We start from the raw sequence: 21,732 nt of genomic DNA, 5'->3' as shown, positions 1-21,732 counted from the left end.
AGGTCTCGAAAAGCCATAAATACTACAATGAATTTCAACTTCATATTTATTTAGACATGATTTGCAAAGGGACTCTATGAATTCGAAAACTAACCAGTTGTCAGAAATACTATAAGGTCACTTTTCTTTCTCTTTGAAACATAAAAACAAACAAACAAAGCATTCAAAGCTCAACTGCGCCGATGCAGTGTGTGTGCTTACAAAAAGCTCCCAAACATGCAGCTTTAAAGCTATCAGGACATGGTAAGGATACTGCAGCGATTCAGTAGCAGTTACTCCTTCGTTAGATACGCAGCAAATTTTCGGTGTGAACACATAGCACCAGCATCAATACTCGGTTGTGGCTGGAGCAGTACTTTGTCTCCAGACAAAAGGGTAAAAAAGCCTACTTTTCTTTTTCTAAGGGCCTTTTAGAATCGGAATAAATATATAAATACTGTGTGAAATATAAATTTGATCGGTTTAATTATACATTGCGTGTGAATTATTTCTAAAATACTTTACAGCATTTGTGAACTTGATTGCGCAGCCAACAGAATTTGATGAAAAATGTGTATACAGTGCAAGTTTTCGCATTTAGGATACATAAGTCAAATCGGCCAAGTGACAGACTTGGATTGGGATCCGAGGTCAATGAGTGGGAGAGATTTGAGTAATTGTACGGGTGGGGGAAATATGTAACTGCAGTTTTGTGTTTAATGCAAAGAAACTTGCTGCTGCAAACTACGAGTTATTAAGTGGAAAGTTAGTATGCTTATATGATTGCTTTGTAGTTCTCTTTTCAACGAAATTAAATGGTTGCTAAAAATTCCATTGCAGCGCATTTTGCTTGTTTAGTAATTAGGAAAAAGCAATATATGGACACTTAATTAACTAATTTCATACACAAGTTCAGTTTTTGATGTGAAACATTTTTGGTTTCAGCAATAATTATTTTCAATGATCTACATATATAAGTAGTATCAATATTGTAATACCTATTAAGTATGTATGTGACATAACTTCTAATATTATTAAAAGCAAAAACTGCTCAGCGAACGAATACCAACAATACGTGGAAATGACTACGAACGCAAACATAATATATGTATGCATGTATGTATGTATGTACATTAGGGCGGGTCAATTTGTATAGGAGATTTTTTCGGCTATGCGCGTATAGCACAGAAGGATTCTACGTGTCATTCTAAAAAAATTTTCCGAAAAGAAACCATATGTCTAAAATAAATTCAGAGTTTGCCAAATAGCGAATATAGGTTTCTTAGCATTTTCTTCGAACCCCCGTTTTCGCAATTTGGAAACCTTCCAACTGATTTTAGACCTATAGCTTAATCGGAAAATTTGCTTGGAATTACACGTGGAATCCTTCTGTGCTATACTCGCATAGTCGAAAAAAAAATTTACCTTCCTTAATGTACATATATACCCTGCAGGAAATTAAATTAATTAAAAAGTAGTTTATAAACTATCATTGCGATGCCATGGGAAGCAGTCAATTATCCGATGCACTTGGAAATGCATTTATCATGATCCTTTTAAGCGCTTTGAAACTTTAAAACACGTTTATTTCAAAGAATTTGTTTAAAAATTCAGTTCAATGTTGAATAACAATATGGGTATCAAATGGAAGAGAATTTAAAACAATTGAATTGTTTTGTTCACAAGGACTAATTAGTATAGAATATGTATTAAATTCATTTAAAATAAGTTGCCTAAATATTACTTCTAACAAATGTTGATTTTTAAAACTGTGTTCTAATAAATATGTATATCGGGAAAAAATCATTATAATATGGGCAGCAATATCGACAAATTGAAATTTTTGATAATTAGATGAATGATTTTTCGATATTAGTAATAATAATAATAGAATGGTGCTTACACATAGTGTTTGGTCGAGCTTCTCCTCCGATTTGTGGTGTGCACCTTGATGTTGTCACACAAAGGAAGGGACCTACAGATTTACAGCGACCCCAAAAGGCGATTGTATTTTTCTGAGAAGTTGTTTTTCATGGCAAAAATACACTCGGAGGTTTGCCATTGCCTGCCGAGGGGCGACCGCTATTAAAAAAACATTTTTTTTTTTTATTTTTTATTTTTTTATGTTAGGTTGAACCGGGCTTGAACCCAGACCTTGCGGAATGGTAGCCCGCACAGCTAACTACTACAGCGCAGCGGCTTTAGATTAGATTCGGTTAAATGGTTTTCCCTTAACACAGGTACATTGCTGTGGGCTTACAGGTAAGGTTCTCAACCAAATCAATTTTACAGATTTATGAGTTTGAGAAGTTGTTTCCATTGACATCACCTTAGAAGGGGTCTTAGTATTTGCACAGAGGTGCATATATTGGAAAGTACTATTTAGGTATGTAGTTAAAAGAAAGTCAACCATTTCCTTGTTAGCTAGGACCTTCCTGTTTAAGCGGTTCTTTAGCTATGCAATTCACTCTAATAGCACTGAGTCTTATATCATTCTAATAAGATATTTAGAAACCGAACCAAATGCGTGCAATTTCAGTTAGATCCCAGTTATGCATACTTGGCTTTGCATGAGAGTTGCAACATAAGAATCTGTTAAACGGGCTTTGCGTGTAAGCGGTTACCCAACGCATAGCACTTAACATGTAGAATTCTGTTGGGTTTTGATTTTTACGTAAAAATGGTATAGCAGTGCAAGCCTGCATAACTGGGCTATTAGACGAAGGACCTGATTGGCTTGACATTCAGAGTAAATATTGCCCTGCTTAAACTGGTTCTGTGAGATCAATTTGAGGTTTATGGGAAATAGATAGATATAATTCAACTCTTCTGTCCAATTTCAATCCGCTGGCGGAGAGCTTCATTGTGGGATTTGGGTCGAGAAGAAGCCATCGCGGGTACATAAGAACCCACACGCCATAAAAGCGTATACTAAAAGTGGATTGATATAAACTAATACAAGTTCAGTGTGATTGCAATGTGATTTCTCAAGATGATTTATTCTTTTGTTTTGCAACAAAGGCAGGACATTCTCTAAATAGATAGATAACTATATCTGTTAAAACATGATGCCAGTGCTAACTACATGACAATGTGAAATTCTTTCTACTACATAACTAATTCCGTAAATAATTTAATTTTCCATTCTCAGTTAGATCGTATTTTTATTTGTCCCTTCTCATTGTCAATAGTCGCATTGATTTTTGTCATTGCTGCTATAATAAAAAGCAAAAGAATTACAGCAATTTCTTCTTGTTGCAAAGTTAAACAAGTGCACATTGAACTTGCTGAACATCAACAGCGGCTACAGCAGTCGCCATAGGGACACCTTGGCATTTCAGCCCTCCTACTGTTGCAATGCATGTTATTTACACTGTCTGGTTCGCAATAACAAAACGTCATTCATTGAAGTACTTTTTTGCCGCCCCTTATTACCTTCGCCTCAGTGTTAATATCTACTTGACCACTTATTGTTTTGCACTTTTACTTTCTTGTTTTTGTTTTTCCTTTTCTCTTGTTTTCTTATTCGAAATGTGTTGAATACTTTATAAGACTATAGCAATGCCTACATACAAAGACCTTCATTCACATTGCCTTTGCTTGTATTTCAGTGCCAAGTCGTCAGTATCTACAGGAGGGAGTATAGTCGGTCATAGTGCTTGGCAGTATACGCAACATAAAATAATTGGCGCTTATTCTTACATACACACATCCACGCGGAAATTCAATTTGAGGGACATTGAAAATGGCATGCCCTTTCTTTCGACGTACCGACTCACTGTTGCGTCAGCCATCGGTTTCTGCGGAAACGGGCAACAACACTTGGCTTTTGGAGGATGAAGAGCAACCGGATGATGCGCTTACACTGACGCATTTGCAATTGGCCATACAGCTGCTCACAGCGCCGTCGGTAAGTGAGTGCGGGAAAATATAACGAGTGAGAAAGCTTAACGCGGAAAATTCATTGTATGAGGTTCTACTAGTACTGGCGTGACAGTGTATTGGCCATCTACACTATGCTTGTTGTACTGCCATGGGGGAGCAAGCATCAAAAGTAGACCGACATTCTCGTTACTGGTATGAGCTTTTTACTGGAATCAGTTCATGCCAGCGTCTGTTTACATTATGGTATCAGGTGGAAAATAGTTGCGTATCTGTGACTTTGTGACGGCTACTCAAAAGTCACGGGGAACTGCTGTGACGACTTCCAAAAGTCACCGTGACAGACTGTGACAAGGGAACAGTCGCAATCATGATACAAAAATAGAAGGTAGTTTCATTTATTGACATTCGTTGTTTTGCCTACCACTTCGCTTTTAACAAGTTTATGAAATTTAACTAAAATCATGCTACCAGATTCATTAGTAGCAAAATTTTGGTTTATTGAAAAAGTAAAAAAAGGTTTGAAGCTAGTGAAGTTGGATGAAAAAATTAAAATAAAAGCCTTGCGCGTTCCAAACTGCACGAAGTCGGTACACCTGGTGCAAAGGAACGAAAATAAAGCCTTTTGTTTTTCCGCGGATAGAGTAGGGGAAGTAGGGGTATTATTTTGCAGATTTTGGATTATATCTAGGTCACACATATTCTAAGGTATCGGACAGCATCAATGTTAACACGAATCTGCTTCTCTCAAGCATGAAAATTCACTTAATCTTGGGACACCTTTAAATAAAGGAAAATTAAAAAAGCACAATATGAAACTAAAGGGTAATTTATGCTTAAGGGCCACCATTTTTTTGCATTATACTTGCCTCTCTTCGCTAGTTCTATATACTCTTCATTACCAATATGTTTTCGGTGGAGAGCTATTTGTAACGTAACAGTCTTTTGAACTAATTTAATTTTCAGGTAACATTTCTTTCCTATTAAGAATAGTACTTAATGGCATGGAGCCAGTGGCGCACCCAGGAATATATTTTGGGAGGGGTTTATACTTCTGAAAATTCGCTTCAGATAATATGCTCTTTAAGGTACATTTATGCAAGTTTTTTCATAAATTGCACTTTATTTACATAAAATTAGCAAAGAACTCAAACATTTGTAACCGACTTCGAAAAAGGGAGAGGTTTTCAGTGCGTCGGAATATTTTTTTCTTTTTAATGTATGCTACCGCATAACTTTGAACCACGTGAACCGATTTCAATAATTATTTTTTTTTTTAATCGGAAAGATGGTACCTCAAGGGTCGTCCCGTAATTTGAAAATTACTTGTTTAATATTAAGTTCTATAAACACAAGATGCGCTCAACTTTCAAAAGTAATAAAAAAAATTAAAAAATAGTTTTAATGTTCATTTTCCTCGATTTCTGGTTTCTGGTTTTCGATTGATATGGTGATTTTTCATGATTGCCTAATTTTTTTAATATTTCGAATAGTTACCGGAAAAATTAAATGAACTTTCATTTTTATTATGTAGGTAATTTTGGTGGAACGAATTCGAATTTGGTAAATTAAATCTTCGAACCCTTGTTAAGTACATATCAGTGGTAAACTCTTTTAGGCTGCAAGGTGTAAAAAACAAAAGTAAGTGAGTATGCATTGCATATTTTTAGGACAATGGTTTCATTTGCAGTTAAACTTTTAAGAGCTCTCAAAAAAAAACGAAAAAATCTTATAAAATGACGCAGAAGAAATGGAATAGAAATTTTCTTCTATCAAAATTTCTTAAATCAGTTTGCATCTCTCAAGGAAAAAATGCTCGTATGTTTATTTCTTCAAGAAAAATTTACTGCAAAAGCAAAGTCCTTTTTAATAAAAAATATTTCTTGTTACTTTTCTTGAGAGCTGGCTTTAGCATACAGTTTGCATTTCAGGTTATTAGATTAAGATCGAGTTCGAGTTCTACGCAGAAAACTACTTCGGAAACGACCTACAGCTGCACAGCATCAGAAACTTTGAAATCTGTATTCATAATTATCATGTTCTTAGTTTCTTTGAATTACTTGTCACACCACAAGACTACTGAATTCATGCTACTTATTGCATAAAACACACTAAAAGCGANAAGATCGAGTTCGAGTTCTACGCAGAAAACTACTTCGGAAACGACCTACAGCTGCACAGCATCAGAAACTTTGAAATCTGTATTCATAATTATCATGTTCTTAGTTTCTTTGAATTACTTGTCACACCACAAGACTACTGAATTCATGCTACTTATTGCATAAAACACACTAAAAGCGATTTAAATACCTAATTATAATCTTATCGCTACACGTATATCGCAAAGGTAATGTAACAGTCTTTTTCTGTAACGTACCAGTCCGACTATTTTTACAAATATTGACCTCAAAATCAATTTTATCAGTTCAATTAACACGTAGTTCTTGAATTCCATCCTGAAGCTAGGAAACTGTGTACCAACTTTTGAAAACATTATATTAGNCGTATATCGCAAAGGTAATGTAACAGTCTTTTTCTGTAACGTACCAGTCCGACTATTTTTACAAATATTGACCTCAAAATCAATTTTATCAGTTCAATTAACACGTAGTTCTGGAAATCCATTCTGAAGATAGGAAACTGTATACCAACTTTTGCAAACATTATATTAGGAGAGCAGACTTTTCAATAATATATAGCAACTTTGAAAAGTACTTTCAAAAATTGTAATGCAACAGTCCGCTATTGAAACATTCATAACTCCTAAACCACAGGAGTTACAAAATATTTTTGTATATATTAAATAATCTCACATACTTATGCTTTCAGATGCAAGAAGAAAAATTATCCGAAAATCGTAATCGCGCGCGTTTCAGCGGTATTTAAAAATCAGTGTGAGCCAAAATGTAATGTAACAGTCCGCGTTTTGGACCATATGCGTATTTTTTTAAATTTAGCGTGTTTTTTAATTATAAATTTTTTTCTCTGACTGAATATATTATCTGAAGAGAATTTTCCGTATTTTCTGGTGATATATCACATGTTTTTTTATAGTCAGGAATTAAAACCACACTACCTAATGTTGTCTCGATTGAGGAAAAACTACTAGCGAAAGATTTTTGAAAATTGGAATGATTTGTCTTGCTCTTTTGCGGAAAAATATTTATGTAATTTATGTAAGCTTTTATTCTTTTGAAAAAGCAAAGTTACTCAATTGGGGCAAACAAATTCGAAACAAAGCAAATATAAAAGGGCATCTGGTGGCTCATAAATATATTTTTTTTTAAATAAAGATTAAATTAAGTTATATGATAATAGTGAAAGTGATTATTTATCAGATCTACCCCAAAAAAATGATAACGCGATTTATGGACGCCCCCTAATGAAGAAATCGGCTTTTACAATATTTTATTGGGATATTCGAAAAGCGGCGGCACGATATGTTTTCCATTAAGTAATTTGGGAATTAAATCAAACAAATTTTAATAGAAAATTATTAATAATATGTAGTCATTGAGTTTGCTTCTGCTTGTCAGCTTAATATGTCACATCTTTTATGTCATTATGTTGCGTATTAAAAACTTGGAATATCTACATAATTAAAAAGTTGGTCAAAAATATTCCGTTAAATTACGTTAATAAAGATGACCAATGAGTTCCCTTCCAAAAGTCATATTTTAGGCATACATACTTACCATATCTTATAATCATGGAACGGATTTTTAGGACCTAAAAACCTATAAAAAAGGCAAAATAAAATAACGAAATAGGCTGGAAAAGGCAAAACAAAATAGCGAAAAAGGCAGGAAAAGGCACTAGGTATTGCAAAAAAAGCAAAATAAGGCACTAAAGAAGATAGAAAATACGAAGAACAATCAAAAAATACATTTATTTTAGAAATGTTTATATTACAAGTAAAAAGAGAAAAACTTTCATTATATGAAAAATTTGTACTTTGTGTCTTTGACTATTTTATCCTTTCGAGTTTCTAACTCATAAAACTTTAATCTGTATAGTTGTAGTAACATTGATCCACAAGATGCATTTTGAAGTTTTCCGGCAGCATTTTCATTCGATTTTCGCGAAGAAAAGCCTTGAATATACTAAATGTGCGCTCGACGTAAGTTGATACAAGTTGAGCCCAATTTAAATATGGAACGTTTGAAACGTTCATATTATCAGGAATAAGGGGGTTTTCCTCGCCCTTTACAATTTTATCCAAAACACCCCTTATTGTCTCCAAGCCTACGTTAGCTGAGAAAACGGCTTTGAATTTTTCCAACACCAATTTGGCAAGAGGTCCCTGCGCTTCTTTACGCCGCATGGGCATGTGTATATGTTTTAATCTTAAAAAAAATTTAAGTGCCTATAATCACTTCTTTAAAGGTAGAAAAGGCAAAAAAGGCAAATATCTTAAAAAGGCAACATCAAATGTGTATATATGGAATCAGGGAAAGCTAATTCGTGGGCATTCTTAATCGAATAAACTCTATATCTTTAGCAGAAAAAAAGGCAATTTCCATAAAATCCGTTCCCTGCTGATAATAATGTAAGGTATGACTACTGTTCATTTTACTCTTTCAGAATGCCGATTTGAATACCGCTGTTACAGCACTTATCGCCAAGTACAGCCATAGCTGGCCTAAGATTTCCAAGTTGTAAGTATAAACGTGCCACGGAAAATATTTTTTTTATTTAACATACTCATATTTACCTAATATTTGTAACTGAACTCTTAGACGCATAGACTTGGACACTTTAAAAAGTGTGCCCAACTATGATTATTTGGCCGACATACAAGATATACTATTGGAGATGGACGAATCAAGTGCAAGTGAAATTCTTGTACTTCTCGGGGAAGAGTTGATCACTTCATGCTGCACCGGTATCATAGAGCGCGCTTTTCGTTGCCTCGGCACAGATTTGCAAGAGTTTCTCGGCTCCTTGGATGGCGTTTACGATGTGCTGAAGCTACAAGAGGTAAACTTTTTCATAAGGCACTTATGTTCATACTTAAAGGCGGCTCTCCATAGCAATGAACGATTTACGGGTATCCATTTTGTTGGAAATTAAGAAGGCAGGGAAATATTAATGAATTTTAGAAATGGCAGCTTTAACGCATAGTAAATACCAGTCCAACTACAGAAACAATCTTGCCACGACTGAAAAAACAAGTGGGGAATGAAACCCAAATAAATAAATTGTATATTAAACAAGGACAATTAGGTTTATAACATATTAGGTTTGTTCCACAGGCTACTCGAAGTCACTTCGAGTTACACATACGCGTTCCACAAGTAAGTTTTACGGGCCATTCACATACAACTTTCCTCGCTTTGCTTGACAGTTCAAACTTTGACAACAAAGCGTGAAACGAGGAAGGTATGCTACAATAAACGCTTTGACTGCTTTTGCGTTCTCCTTTTCCTCCATATATTTTATCTGTAAAATAGATAACAATATAATAATATGCATTAATAATAGCAATAAAAATTCCTCTTTACCCTATTTTTGTCATTAAATTAAGGTGACCAGAATTTTTTAGCATTCCAGGAGGACAAATTCTCCATATTGAAAACACAAAAAATTTGTTTTATATTTATTTAACACATAAATAACGAGTAAGTTAACATTGTTAAAAGAAACAAAAACAATTCAAAGTTGCTCTAAATACAAGTCAAACAAGTTAATAGTACACCGCGTTACATAATTTAAGACCGAAACATATTTCCGTTGATTTTTGACAATTTTTTTTGTTGACAGTGTTGTTAATTTTCTTCCATATAAAAAAATGTCGAACATACTTTGTATGGAAGAAAATGTGTGACAACGTAAAAAAAAGCCAAAATCAACGATATTTTGTAGACATATGAAACTCGCACTTTCTTTTACTAAAATTGCATGAGCTATAAAACCCCATACGCAAAACTTTTCTCAAAATTCTTAAACAAAAGTTTAAAATTTTGGCGAAAATTAGCTGAATTTTTATATTTTCACAAAGTTTGAAATGTGAATTTTTATGGTGTTTGTTAAAGAATGAACTATATTTTTATAAGAAAATATTTAAAAATAAATATCTGTTTTGGATTGGATTAAACAGGCCTGCGAAATCTAATTTTTCCCCTTTCCAATAATTATGTTATTTTTTTAATATCTAGGTTAGGGCTGCTAGACGTCTTGGTTTTACAGGATTTGTCCTGATTTAGACAAATTGTCGTGGAGTCCTAGCCCACACTTCGATTGTCCTGATCTTTTAATGAAGGTCAATGCAGACACTCCTCTAATTTTTGGCAGATTTTTGCTATGAAAAAAGGTTAAGCCTTCTGTCATTAGTAGTCGAAAACTGAAACCAAAACGTTTTTGCTAACATGTCGAAAATCTTCTTTATTTGGTTAAAATCTTTTCTTTTCAGGCGAATGCCGAAAAAGTGCAAGTTCCTGATCAGGTACACGACTGAGGGGTCATACATAAATACTATCCAGTAGATAATAACAAGATCTAAAATCTTATCCAAAAGGCTTTTATGAAAGTTATTCCTTTCTCCTTCATTTTTTGTATGGAGCGGCGCAAATTGTAGGGCTTCTGCTTTCGCTACTCAAAAAAGAGCTTTCAGAAGGGCTTTTGTAGGATGCCGTTTGAAGAAGTTCTTTTAAAGTTTTTCTTAATTTATAAAAATCATACTTCTTTAAGGAATTTATTTAATGTTCATATCAAATTGTTTTATTTGGACTTGCAATTCCTATTGAATCTTTTTTGTAATGCTAAGTTATATAAACATATACTTAAGTAAGTATAAGCACTTTTTTCAGTCCTTGTTGGGTAAGTCTTTTAGAATGGCTTCACTTAAGACAGCCTACCTAAATTATCTTCAGGTTATGAATATAAAAATTGGCAAAAATGGTCATGAAGTGCGTTGTAGGATATGCGGAAATTCGCTAATGGTGGTTGGGAAAACATGCAAGACCACGTTAAAGGCGCCGCTTTTTCAAAGTTGCGTCACCGTCAAGATAAATTTGTTCGTTTATAATTAAATATTCAGAACTTGAGCGTTTAATCATCATCAACCTTTCAGTTCTACGAATGTTACACAAAATTACATTGCTTATAATATCAGAACCAAAGCAACTTTACTTATAGGGAATATATTGGCACCATATTCACTTGTGTCTTCGTTTTTAATTTGGATGATAAGTGTCTTAGTCGATGGGTTCAGGATTATGGCAGCCGTAATCTAGGTATGTTAAATTAAAATACATCCCTGGTTCTTTTCCAGCGCGTCGTGATTTATTTTTATTGATGACATGTACTTACATGTTAGATTTTTTAGCAATTTCCATGAAAACCCAAAAGTGAATTTATTTAGAATAGAATTTTTACTTAAAAGCCAATAGTATTAGTAATAATATTCATAAAGAGACTAAGTAAATCAGAACGACTTACGTTATTTTGAAGTTAACGCTAGTAATGCACGGCAATGCTAAGAAAAATTATAAAAATAATTTTCTCGAAAAGTTTTCGTGACGACGAATTTTTTAAGGGGCAAACTACACAGGCCTGTGCTATTTTTGATTACGTACTTGGATGTGAAATAACACATTTTCTAAAATTTTGTAAGCAGATTTGCGCTCTAATGCAACGAACATACTTATTTTAAGCCATCTTACAAAACCATTTATCAAGATAAAAAATCCTCATACACAAATTTTGCCACTGATAAAACCTATACCTACATACATATGTATCTGGCAAACAAAATGACATATGGTAGGCAATAATTTCCTCCTGAGGAGACGCGTCGTTAGCTAATCTATCAATCTTGTAAATGGTAAAATATTATTGATTAGGGCTAAAGACGGTTACACTGTTCAACTTTCGCAGGCGATTAGTTGAATCAAATGTTTACATCATTTAACAGAAATTGGATCAATGTAAACGCCTATTAAATATAACGATTAGAAAATAATATTTTGAACGCAATTTTTTTAAAAGTTCATTACTGCTACAAAACTTGAAAAGGAGGACAAGGAGGACATTTTTGCTCAAAAGGAGGACAGAGAAGGACAAAATTTTTGAGGAGGACAAATCACGTTTGAGGAGGACAATCCTCCTCAAAGGAGGACGGTTGGTCAGCTTAATTAAATGCAAATGCAAGCGCACGAGAAAAGATACATGTAGACAGCTGATTGCCAAAGCGGGCAAAAGTTGAGAGATGCCCAAGATTTTGCTTCGTTTTGCTTTGCTTTGCTTCAAACGTTTTTTATGTGATCATACTCATGCATATGCCTACATCGATCTTATATGTCAAAGCAAATAACTATCAAGCAAAGCGAAGAAAGATGTATGTGAATCGGCCTTTAGAGTTTGTTTGATATACACTGACAGTTTGAACTTTGCTCGAGTTTTTCTACAAGTAGCTTGTGGAACGAACTTATTATGGTATGGTGTGTTAGTAAGGTGAATCGTAATGATAAATGTTAAAAAGTTGGTACCGCCGCTTTTATTTTAGGGCCTGAAGGATATATGTACACAATAGCCAAATTTTAGCATCCGTGCGTGGTAGCCAAATCCCAAAAAGAGGTTGAGCCAAAAGGTCATCACAATTTTCTTTCATACTAGTCCAAAGCTTAAAATTTATTGCTCACAAATTCATTTATTTATACGAGTATTACATTTAATTGTTTATGTGTTCAAATTTAGCTGAAGAATAATTATTTAAATTTTTTGGGAAAGAATTGGTCGAAAAATTTCACAATAAAAGAAAACTTCGATTTACAGCAATGCCCGGCAAAATACGTACGCACCCATAGCAAACAAAACGCACATAGCCCGGCTAGGCTACTGGCTGCCTGGCACTGATTTAGAGATTATGTTTTAACTTACCCTCACATCTACTATATATAGATCACTCATATTTGATCGGATCCCAAATTTCCTGCTTAGTATTTTTGTAAAATATTTTAACCCCCGTCTCCTATTGGAGCGAAGTTGCTAAATTTACTACATATAGGTATTCGAAGATAGGAACTATGCTTGTAATAAATTAATAATAATAATAGAATAGCGCTTGCCCTTACATATGTTAGTGTTTGGCTGAGCTTCACCCCCGATTTGTGGCGTGCGCCTTGATGCCACACAAGGGGGATAGACCTACAGTTTTACGCCGACTCCGAAAGGCGATTGTATTTTTATGAGAAGCTGTTTTTCATGGTAGAATACACTCGGAGGTTTGCCATTGCCTGCCGAGGGGCGACCGCTATTAGAAAAAATTTCTATTTTGGATGTTCGAAAAAAAAGAGATTTAGAATACAAATAATAACTAAAATTACATATAGTTTAATTGAATTAGTGTCCATAACGTGTAAGCTTTAACTTACTATAAAGAAATGGTGATGAGGTTAAGCGAAATCAGTTTAGGATTGGACTAAGTAGTACTTTTCTACGATGCGATCAGAATGAGATAATCAAAAGTACTGTTTACTATAGTGGACATATTTTTGGTATGCCTGAAGTACAAAAAACGCAGATGGCGTGTCATAACAAAGCAATCAAACACTATCGAGTTATGGTCATGGTCTTTATCAACCTGATCCAGGTTACCTGGATAAATAACTGAAACGAGTAAGACGGGAGGTGAGTGAGGAGGAGACAAGCTATCTTCAGTCATAAATCAGACTTATGAAACACATAGCCCATTACAGTTCGACGAAAATATTCTGCGAAGATTTATAGTCGTTTGAAGTATAGAGTTCTATCTATGCGCTTCATGGCGAATTCGATAAAGATCAGCAAAGCTTCAGCGCTGAAGGTACTCAAAGAGGTTGAGGACCTCTTTTACATTGGATAGCACAAGGGAAGAAGAATTTGACCGTAAAATGGGTATCAGAAAGAACGGAATGTTTTTTTAACTTGGACATTATTATTTTGTTTGATGAAATAGCAATTAAATTTTTTGTATGAAGCATCCTGGCACACAATAAAAACTGGACTGCATTTGGTAGAAAAAAGAGAAAGATTTTCCACATGCGCTATCAAAACGGTCTCCAAGAGAGAGTTTACTGAATCCAACTACATATATCACTTTTAAACATTTTATCTTGAATTTTGTTCTTTAAAAAGTTGCTTAAAGTGATCATACATCGTTTACCATTGACCAAAATGGTGTTGGCAGTAAAAATAGAACTCTTTTCAGGCGTTCAGCGCTCTATTCAGTTTTATATTACAGCTTGTGCGCCGAACATCTGAAATGCTTGTTGTGGAGTTCTAATCTAAGCCTCTCCCATTATACACTGCTATAAACCTTTATCTTCTTTAAAAAGTGAGCAAACCCTTTTTATCATTTTACTCACACAAAATGTGTATTAATTTCACAATTACTTTCACCCCTTTAACTTTAAGGAAGATGTCACCGATACTGGTTTCGTGTGCGCCGGCGATGGTGAGTTAATATTCACCTCTGAACGTCCTGTAATCGCTTGGCTGCTACTCGGTTCACTAAAGGCATTGACGCGTATGTTGTACAATGTGCAGGTCAATATTAAAATCGAACCAGTCGAAGGCGATTCGAGACGTTATCGCTATTTATTTTCGCTGGTTAAGGAATACAGCGGTTCATCAGTGGCAATGCAGGGAAGAAGTGTTGAGGCTGTCAAAGCGCCCGTGCCCGTAATGCCAGCACAGCGTCATAATTCGAGCAAAGCTGCTGATTTGGCAATGAATTCGCATACCTTCTGTAAGGCATTCCCCTGGCACTTCATTATGAACGAGAAACTGGAACTGATGCAGTTAGGTAAGATGTCGTAAGATGTAATTGGTTTTGTATTTTAATGCCAAGTGTTTTGCTTTCGTATTCTGTATGTAGGACGTGGCTTCAGTAAACTTTATAAGCCCCACATGGCTGAACATGGCTGTCATGCCACTACTTATTTCGATTTTAAGCGACCCAAAGGATTGACCATGAAATTCCGAGATATTGCACGGCGTACGTACACACCATTTTTGATTGCTCTGAAGAGTCCACCGAATGTCAGTGAATTTACGGCCAAGGTGAGTGCAAGGAAGTCCAATAGAACTATGTACAATCAATAATAATTGCGTAAACATTTATAGCTAACTAGCTTTTACCCGCGGGTTTCACCCCACGCCAGAAGGAATAAAAGGGGTCATGCGACTTGTAGTTCCGCAGTTATGGCTGATAAAATTTCAAGCCTCTGTTAAGTGCTACGCCCCCTTTTATAAACTCATTTATATATACCTTCCTATAAGCACCTACCATAGATATGTCTGCATAACAAATTACCAGTTCATTTCACTTACGGTTCCGAAGTTAGAGCTGATTAAATAATTCACGCCCATGGGTGGTGCCACGCCCCCTCTTCCAATACCGATAATTTTTTCCCATGAGTATGGAATTAATTTTACTTATCTCGACAGCAAGTTGCAATGCTCTATCACAAATATTTCAAGAGATATACAACATGAAAATTTTAGTGAGTATAGGACCACGCCCTCTTTTCCAGTACTGCCCATTTTTCTCATGCCTATAACCTTCCCCCTCACATTTATATATATAGATTAAGAATTCAGAATTGGTTGAAAAATAAATATGATATCGGTGTCACCAAAGACCAGTAAGTTGTACCACGGTAGCTTCTTATCTGTTTGAGGAGCCTCTCAACTGTCCCGGCTGGCCCTTTCTCATGTGCCGTATTCATGAGATCTCTGATGTACCAGACAGTCTCTGCTAAACGTCGCCCAACAATTGGCTTCTATCCAATTGGCAGCTCGCCAATTCTTCAGCCAGTTCGTTACCTTGAACGACACAGTGCCCATTTTACAGCAGCCTTTAGCTTCAACTTACATTCTTAAAAAATTCTTGAATAAGTACGAGCTGTTAGCAGCTTGGATATCACTGAAGAAACCAATTTTGTGTCCGTGCCACCTCTCGCTTATTATCCAGCCTGCTACCTTAAGTTTTGTAAAGTCATCTGATCGAAAAACTGATGCAATTATACTACCGAAAAGAATCTGACGTTACACAACACCAGTCGCTTCCACTGCATCGCAGTAACAGCCAATTTGCCATGGGAAGTGGCAAAATAAGTATTGTTCTCGCCGAATCTCAAAGTTTTGGGGCATTAAACACTGGGTTTAAACATTAAACTAATATTTAAATTGTAACGCTATGCTATTAGAAAAAATTTATTAGTGACTGTTAAGTCCAAGTTTTTCAAGTTTTTTTATGTATTTAGAGCAAAACTTTGCACTTGCTTATGGAGTTCTGCCAATGCTGTCCATACCTGATTTAGAGTACATATAATACAATAATTTTAGAAGAGTTTTTCTTCTAAATTTCGTAAAGCCAGTTTTCAGAACCAGTTTAAACTTAGATCACTACGTTCATATTTAACAGCTGGATGATATTTTATTGGCTAATCTTAGTTTAAACAAACTAGCTTCAACGTTAAAACTCAGTTTAAACCTCATTAAGCTGATGCCAGATAAAACTTTGTGGCTTTGTGTGACATTTATAACTTTGCCAGCAAAGCGCCAGACGCAAAAGTTATGCCACAATAAACGCTAAGAAAACAATTTTGTGCTGCTTTTTACCCATCGAAATTACTGTGGCTTTTATATAGTATATATTTAGCTTTAAAAATATCAGCAATGTAATTAAATTTTATGTCTCTGCATGAAAACTCGAATTTGGGCGAAACAAAATAAATATCAAACCGGCTGATTGTCAATGCGCGCAAAAAGATGGGAGTTGGCCATCTTTTCGCTTCGCGCTGCAGCTGCAAGGATCTACATACATATGTATGTGGCATGCTTTGTGTATTTTCATACAATTCATCTTATCTGTCAAAGCGAAGCAATCGTTTTATTTGGCATCAGCTTTAAAGGTCCTTTGTGTATTGAGTACTGATTTATCACCGTGCTATATACATATGCATTTTTTTCATTCACACATATATTTTCAGGGCCTTGAGATCAAGGGGCAAATGGTGCATTGTCCTGAATCCAATTCACTGCTCTTCATGGGCTCACCTTTTCTGGATGGTCTGGATGGACTCACTTGCAATGGACTTTTCATATCCGACATACCGCTACACGATGCCACGCGTGAAGTTATTTTAGTTGGTGAACAGGCTCGAGCTCAGGACGGTTTGCGTCGTCGCATGGACAAGTTGAAGAGTTCCATTGAGGAAGCCAATGCTGCAGTTGCAAAAGAGCGTAAAAAGAATGTCAGCTTGTTGCATCTAATATTCCCGGCAGAGATTGCCGAGCGTTTGTGGTTGGGCGCAAGCATCGATGCCAAAACTTATCCGGATGTGACTATACTTTTTAGTGATATTGTTGGCTTCACGAGTATTTGTTCGCGTGCTACACCCTTCATGGTGATCAGTATGTTGGAAAGTTTATATAAGGATTTCGATGAATTTTGTGATCTGTTCGATGTTTACAAAGTGGAGACAATTGGTGATGCTTACTGTGTGGCAAGTGGCTTGCATCGCGCTTCGATCTATGATGCACACAAAGTAGCATGGATGGCGTTGAAGATGATCGTAGCTTGTGGAAAGCATATTACGCATGATGGTGAATAGGGATTTTTTTAATTTACAATACCTACAATGTCAACCGATATTTCCGTATATAATCTTGGGATAAACTATATTAGGCAAAATATCGATGGTTATTTAGCAAAATGTTACAAGCATAGACAGACGGCAATGTTTATCCGGATTAACGGCACAGTTGATCTGATCAAAATTGTGCCTTGACGGCCGACATTAATGCGGATTAACGATCTGTGAGGTCGTAGGTTCCCTAACAACCAAATTCATAAAAAATAAAGAAGACTTTAACTGCTTTATAAATCGAAATTTTGCATGAAAATGTCACTTAATAAAGCTCTTTAAACCTACTTTATTTTTTAATAATGAGGCCATACAAACTTTGATTAACTAATAATAAAATAAAACAAAAGAAAGTATGTAAGATAAAAAATTAAAAACTTTTAGCAGTCGCTTGAACCGAGGAACGAACCTGGATTCTGCGGAATTTTAGTATGCAACTCTCACCACTCGCCCACCGCGGATGCCAAACCAAACGCGCCTGCTTTGTTTGCTTACTTGAGCAATGGATAAAAGTTGGCCATTTTGAAAACTAGCTGCAGGACTTAGTCCGTATCAACTGCAGTTAATTCCCGTGATAGTTATGAATTATCATTAAATTGATCCGTCTGTCTATGCTTTTAGAAAATTACGTACTTTGGAAGCAAAATTTTACTGACATCGTTAAATTTTTATAAAATAAGTACACACTACTAAAATTCTAAGTTATTTTGTAAAAATATTAAAACACGTGTATGTATATTTCTTTTGTTTAGATCAAGAAATCCAAATGCGCATTGGCCTGCACACAGGTACCGTATTAGCCGGCGTGGTGGGTCGTAAAATGCCACGATATTGTCTCTTCGGACATAATGTTACCATTGCCAATAAGTTTGAGTCCGGTAGCGAGGCTTGCAAAATAAATGTGAGCCCAACCACAAAAGAGTAAGTTTCACCTCGATTAAAAATATTCACAATCGATTGCTAATCGTTCGCTTTCTCCCCACATAGTTGGCTAATCAAGTATCCTGGCTTCGAATTTGAACTAAAACCACGAGATCCTTCCTGTTTACCAAAAGAGTTTCCAGACACTAGCGGTGATAAAACTTGTTACTTCCTCGAGGGTTATCGTCACCCAACATTAAGCGCTCAATTGCCTTTGGTGGAACACATCAGTGAGGCGCTTAAGTCCATTACGGAGCCGTAAAGCGTAAAGGCTGAAAGTTGACGTTGTTATTGAGTTTTAAAAAGCTCGCTACAGATAACAGAAAAGAAGAGTATTATTTAGTCAATACGATAGTAAATAAGCGCAAAGCTGTCACACCTTAACCAATATACATACATATTACAGTTAAGGCTATGTTGTTTAAACATTCAAATCAGTCTATTTGCCAATAACAATGATGCTCCTTGTGAGTAGATATAGAAAACTATCTTGATATCAAAATAAATGTTGTTTGCTCTTCAATATGCACAACCGCTTTTACGGTTTTAAAAAATAAAGAAATAATTCGTGGCTATGACCCATATAACAAGCATTGAAACATTTTTTATTTTTATTGGGACGTCCCCAAATAAGCTGCTGTCAAAGGTAGTGATCGTGCTCCCAATTCGCCGAAATTTTATATTATATTTTACACTTATCAATGTAGAGATGGGATAGAGATAGAGACGTAAAAATTTTTGTGTTTTAAAATGTGAGTGATAAATATTTTTTGCATCACTTTAAAACACGGAGCAATGAAAACAAAAATGATCCGTCATAAGAAATAAATTCTTTTACATATATATACTCCTCATACAAATTCTTGAGTGAGCCAAATACATATGTGAGGGTTTATAGAGAAGATAACGTACATACATATGTATATATATATGTAATTGTAACGCTCAAATTATCTAATATTCACATTAGCTCTAATCCAATACTTTTCGTGTAAAATCCTGTAAAAATGTCAAACAGCAAAACTACTCTCTGAAGTGAGAGTAAAAAGTGAGTAGCAACAAGAAGTACGGGAACAAAAAAAGCATTTTTCTTGTAAAAACGTCGACCAGTGATCGCTTGACACTTTCCATGATTTTACCAGACAAAAAAGTTCGGAATGAAACCATGTGTGTCAATGAAACAACTGATTATTTAAAAATGACTTCATCAACTATAATTTTTTTTCTTAAATGCAATTACAAATACACGGTTGCCGTGCTGGGTGATCTGTTTAGTTGGTTCATGGTAGAATAGCACAGCAGCAGGGGGTCCACCGAAACCAGTAAAATTTAGAAAGTGGTCTACGAGAAAAAAGTTTGGGAACCTCTGCTATACATTAAAAATAAAGCGACTGATGATGACCATCCAAAGAAAGACCATCCACAAGTAAGTTACATTGATTAAAAATAAGTATCAGGGCTGCAAACCGGAAACGAACCACGAACCGAATCGTTTTTATTTTGAAATGCCAAAACCGAGCCGAAAACCACTCCAAAAAATGTTTCGGTTCGTTTCAAAATGAAAATCTACTATAGCATTTTTCAAGTTTTGTGATACCTACACATCTTTGTCTAAAAATGCAACCCGTATAGTAAAATAGCAAAAAAAAACTTCCTACTCGGACTTTTTTTGTTCTGATTAAAAAATTTTATGCTGTGTTGCTATTTTGTTGAAATTTTTATATTTTTCTAATTTTCGTACAAAATTTTAAATTTGGATTTATATGGTTGTGTTTATATAACGAGCTATACTTTTATAAAAAAAATAATGAACTCTAAGCCAACAAAGGAAAATTAGTCAAATGTCGCAATCCTATTATTTTGGTACACTTGTGCATATGGAGTTAAATTCAATTAAAAATTCTGAGTATGCTGTTTTTGTCTACTCAACTACGTTCAAGACTTGTCAAAATCTTAAAAAAGTTTATGAAAATGAAAAAAAAAAAATTCCCAGCTACTTTGCATGGAATAAAATCCGTAAAAAATTGCCTAAAATCAACTTAAAACTTAGAAATTTTTATTACATAGCGAAAACTGCGAACTATTGACTTATGTGCAGGGCACACTTAAGTTATGAAGAAAACCCTTTTCCAACCTTCGCAATTGTACCAGCAGGCACAAAAAGGGTCCCCTTATGTATTAACCAAACTTATTTTATTATTCCATGGAATGCCAGTCTCATTAATCTATTGCTTTTGTGCATCTTCCGCCCTCTTCTTGATGTAGGCCTTCACCTTCTCACCAACTTTGCTGGCCATCAGACACTTGTGACCACGATAAGCCCACACATCAGGACTGCTGCCCTGTTCGTTATTGTCCACACAACTCTCCGCAATAGCTAATACCTCGGCTTCGTCCAAATCCATTTTGAATTGTTTGGCGACGCGGTCGGCATGGTAACCTTGATGTTCGCAGAATATGCCCAATTTCTTTGCAGTGCAAAGCAAATACTTGCGTACTGGTTCTTCGTCAGGATACTCAAAGTTCTTCATTTTTTGAATGTATTCTTGGCTAAGGGGGAATTCCTTGATGCATTCTTGACGGATTACTTTGATATCGGCTGCGGTCTTTACATTCCATTCCTCTTCGGCTTGTGCCTAAAATAAGAATATAGTAGATGTAATGTACTTTTCACTTAAGAACTTCGGAGCATTAATGCAGCATACCCGTATATACATACCAGTGCAACAACTGCAAGGATAGCAATAAAGTATTTCATTTTGATAAAAAGTCTGATTGCGGGTGTGCGTATTTCACTTGTTTGCCGGATTACCTCAGAGAACAACTGAATTGTTGAGCCATGTTTGCCTCATATTTATACATTCTGATCAGTGGTCAGTGCACTCATCCATATTGAATTCGGTAGCTCGATTACGAACCGATAGATAATAATTTTCATCGGTTCACGCACGATGCTTTCTATTTCATTTATTTGTTTAAACAGTGAATTGGTGTTAAATACTTACGCTCACCCAGCCAGCAAGAAAACATATATTTTACGAACACTATGTTTTACGAGAGATTATCGATCGGCGAAAAGTTAGAGAAAGGCTCGTAAACGGTAAAGCGAAAAAAGTAAAAGAAAGAGGCTTGTAGTAATTTGTCAGCACATGAAAAAATCTTCATTCTGTTGGAAAGTTTTCATGAACCACAATATTTTATAATATACACCGCCGGAACAAAGTATTGGCACAGCAAATTTTTCACAATATATGCAACAATTTTCATTCTAATATTTGCGCTAATTTCGTACAAAAATATGGTTCATTCTACAACA

General features: G+C 35.3%; 3 protein-coding genes across 4 annotated transcripts in view; 1 reads left to right on the top strand and 2 right to left on the bottom strand.

The window, feature by feature from the left end:
* The window catches only part of LOC108357948 (lysoplasmalogenase-like protein TMEM86A), a 48,205-nt gene extending 31,316 nt beyond the window's left edge, over nucleotides 1-16,889 (bottom strand). Inside the window, exon 1 of the mRNA XM_017609039.1 lies at nucleotides 16,825-16,889. The gene's annotated coding sequence lies outside the window, so the exon portion shown is untranslated. The remainder of the gene's footprint in view (nucleotides 1-16,824) is intronic.
* On the top strand, nucleotides 226-19,010 carry Gycalpha99B (guanylate cyclase 1 soluble subunit alpha 2). 2 transcript variants are annotated; one of them, XM_017609034.1, is made up of 9 exons: nucleotides 272-375; nucleotides 3,591-3,889; nucleotides 8,446-8,519; nucleotides 8,601-8,841; nucleotides 14,257-14,647; nucleotides 14,720-14,904; nucleotides 16,839-17,454; nucleotides 18,248-18,416; nucleotides 18,483-19,010. In XM_017609034.1, the coding sequence occupies exons 2-9, from the start codon at nucleotides 3,725-3,727 to the stop codon at nucleotides 18,676-18,678; spliced, it is 2,037 nt and encodes a 678-aa protein (XP_017464523.1). In that variant the 5' UTR covers nucleotides 272-375; nucleotides 3,591-3,724; the 3' UTR covers nucleotides 18,679-19,010. The 2 variants fall into 2 exon arrangements, with proteins under 2 accessions (XP_017464525.1, XP_017464523.1); XM_017609036.1 differs by lacking the exon at nucleotides 3,591-3,889 and having other exon boundaries at nucleotides 226-375.
* A 1,365-nt stretch (nucleotides 19,011-20,375) lies between these two features.
* On the bottom strand, nucleotides 20,376-21,416 carry LOC108357949 (Odorant-binding protein 99c). Its single transcript, XM_017609040.1, has 2 exons — nucleotides 21,136-21,416; nucleotides 20,376-21,052 (listed from the first exon to the last, which is right to left on the bottom strand). The coding sequence occupies exons 1-2, from the start codon at nucleotides 21,172-21,174 to the stop codon at nucleotides 20,642-20,644; spliced, it is 450 nt and encodes a 149-aa protein (XP_017464529.1). The 5' UTR covers nucleotides 21,175-21,416; the 3' UTR covers nucleotides 20,376-20,641.
* Nucleotides 21,417-21,732: the final 316 nt, after the last annotated feature.

The sequence above is a fragment of the Rhagoletis zephyria genome, unplaced genomic scaffold (assembly GCF_001687245.7).
Source record: "Rhagoletis zephyria isolate East Lansing unplaced genomic scaffold, Rhagoletis_zephyria_1.1 Rzeph_scaffold_00184, whole genome shotgun sequence".
Classification (NCBI taxonomy): domain Eukaryota; kingdom Metazoa; phylum Arthropoda; class Insecta; order Diptera; family Tephritidae; genus Rhagoletis; species Rhagoletis zephyria.
The sequence above is the reverse complement of the archived record's forward strand: the minus strand, read 5'-3'. Positions and strand labels throughout refer to the sequence as shown.

Excerpts from the sequence above, each read along its gene's own strand:
- LOC108357949 (XM_017609040.1), bottom strand. The coding sequence starts at position 21,174 with ATGAAATACTTTATTGCTATCCTTGCAGTTGTTGCACTG. Across the intron at positions 21,053-21,135 it reads TCCTTGCAGTTGTTGCACTG|GCACAAGCCGAAGAGGAATG; the intron begins GTATGTATATAC and ends TTCTTATTTTAG.
- Gycalpha99B (XM_017609034.1), top strand. The coding sequence starts at position 3,725 with ATGGCATGCCCTTTCTTTCGACGTACCGACTCACTGTTGCGTCAGCCA. Across the intron at positions 8,842-14,256 it reads ATGTGCTGAAGCTACAAGAG|GAAGATGTCACCGATACTGG; the intron begins GTAAACTTTTTC and ends TTTAACTTTAAG. Across the intron at positions 14,905-16,838 it reads TCAGTGAATTTACGGCCAAG|GGCCTTGAGATCAAGGGGCA; the intron begins GTGAGTGCAAGG and ends ATATATTTTCAG.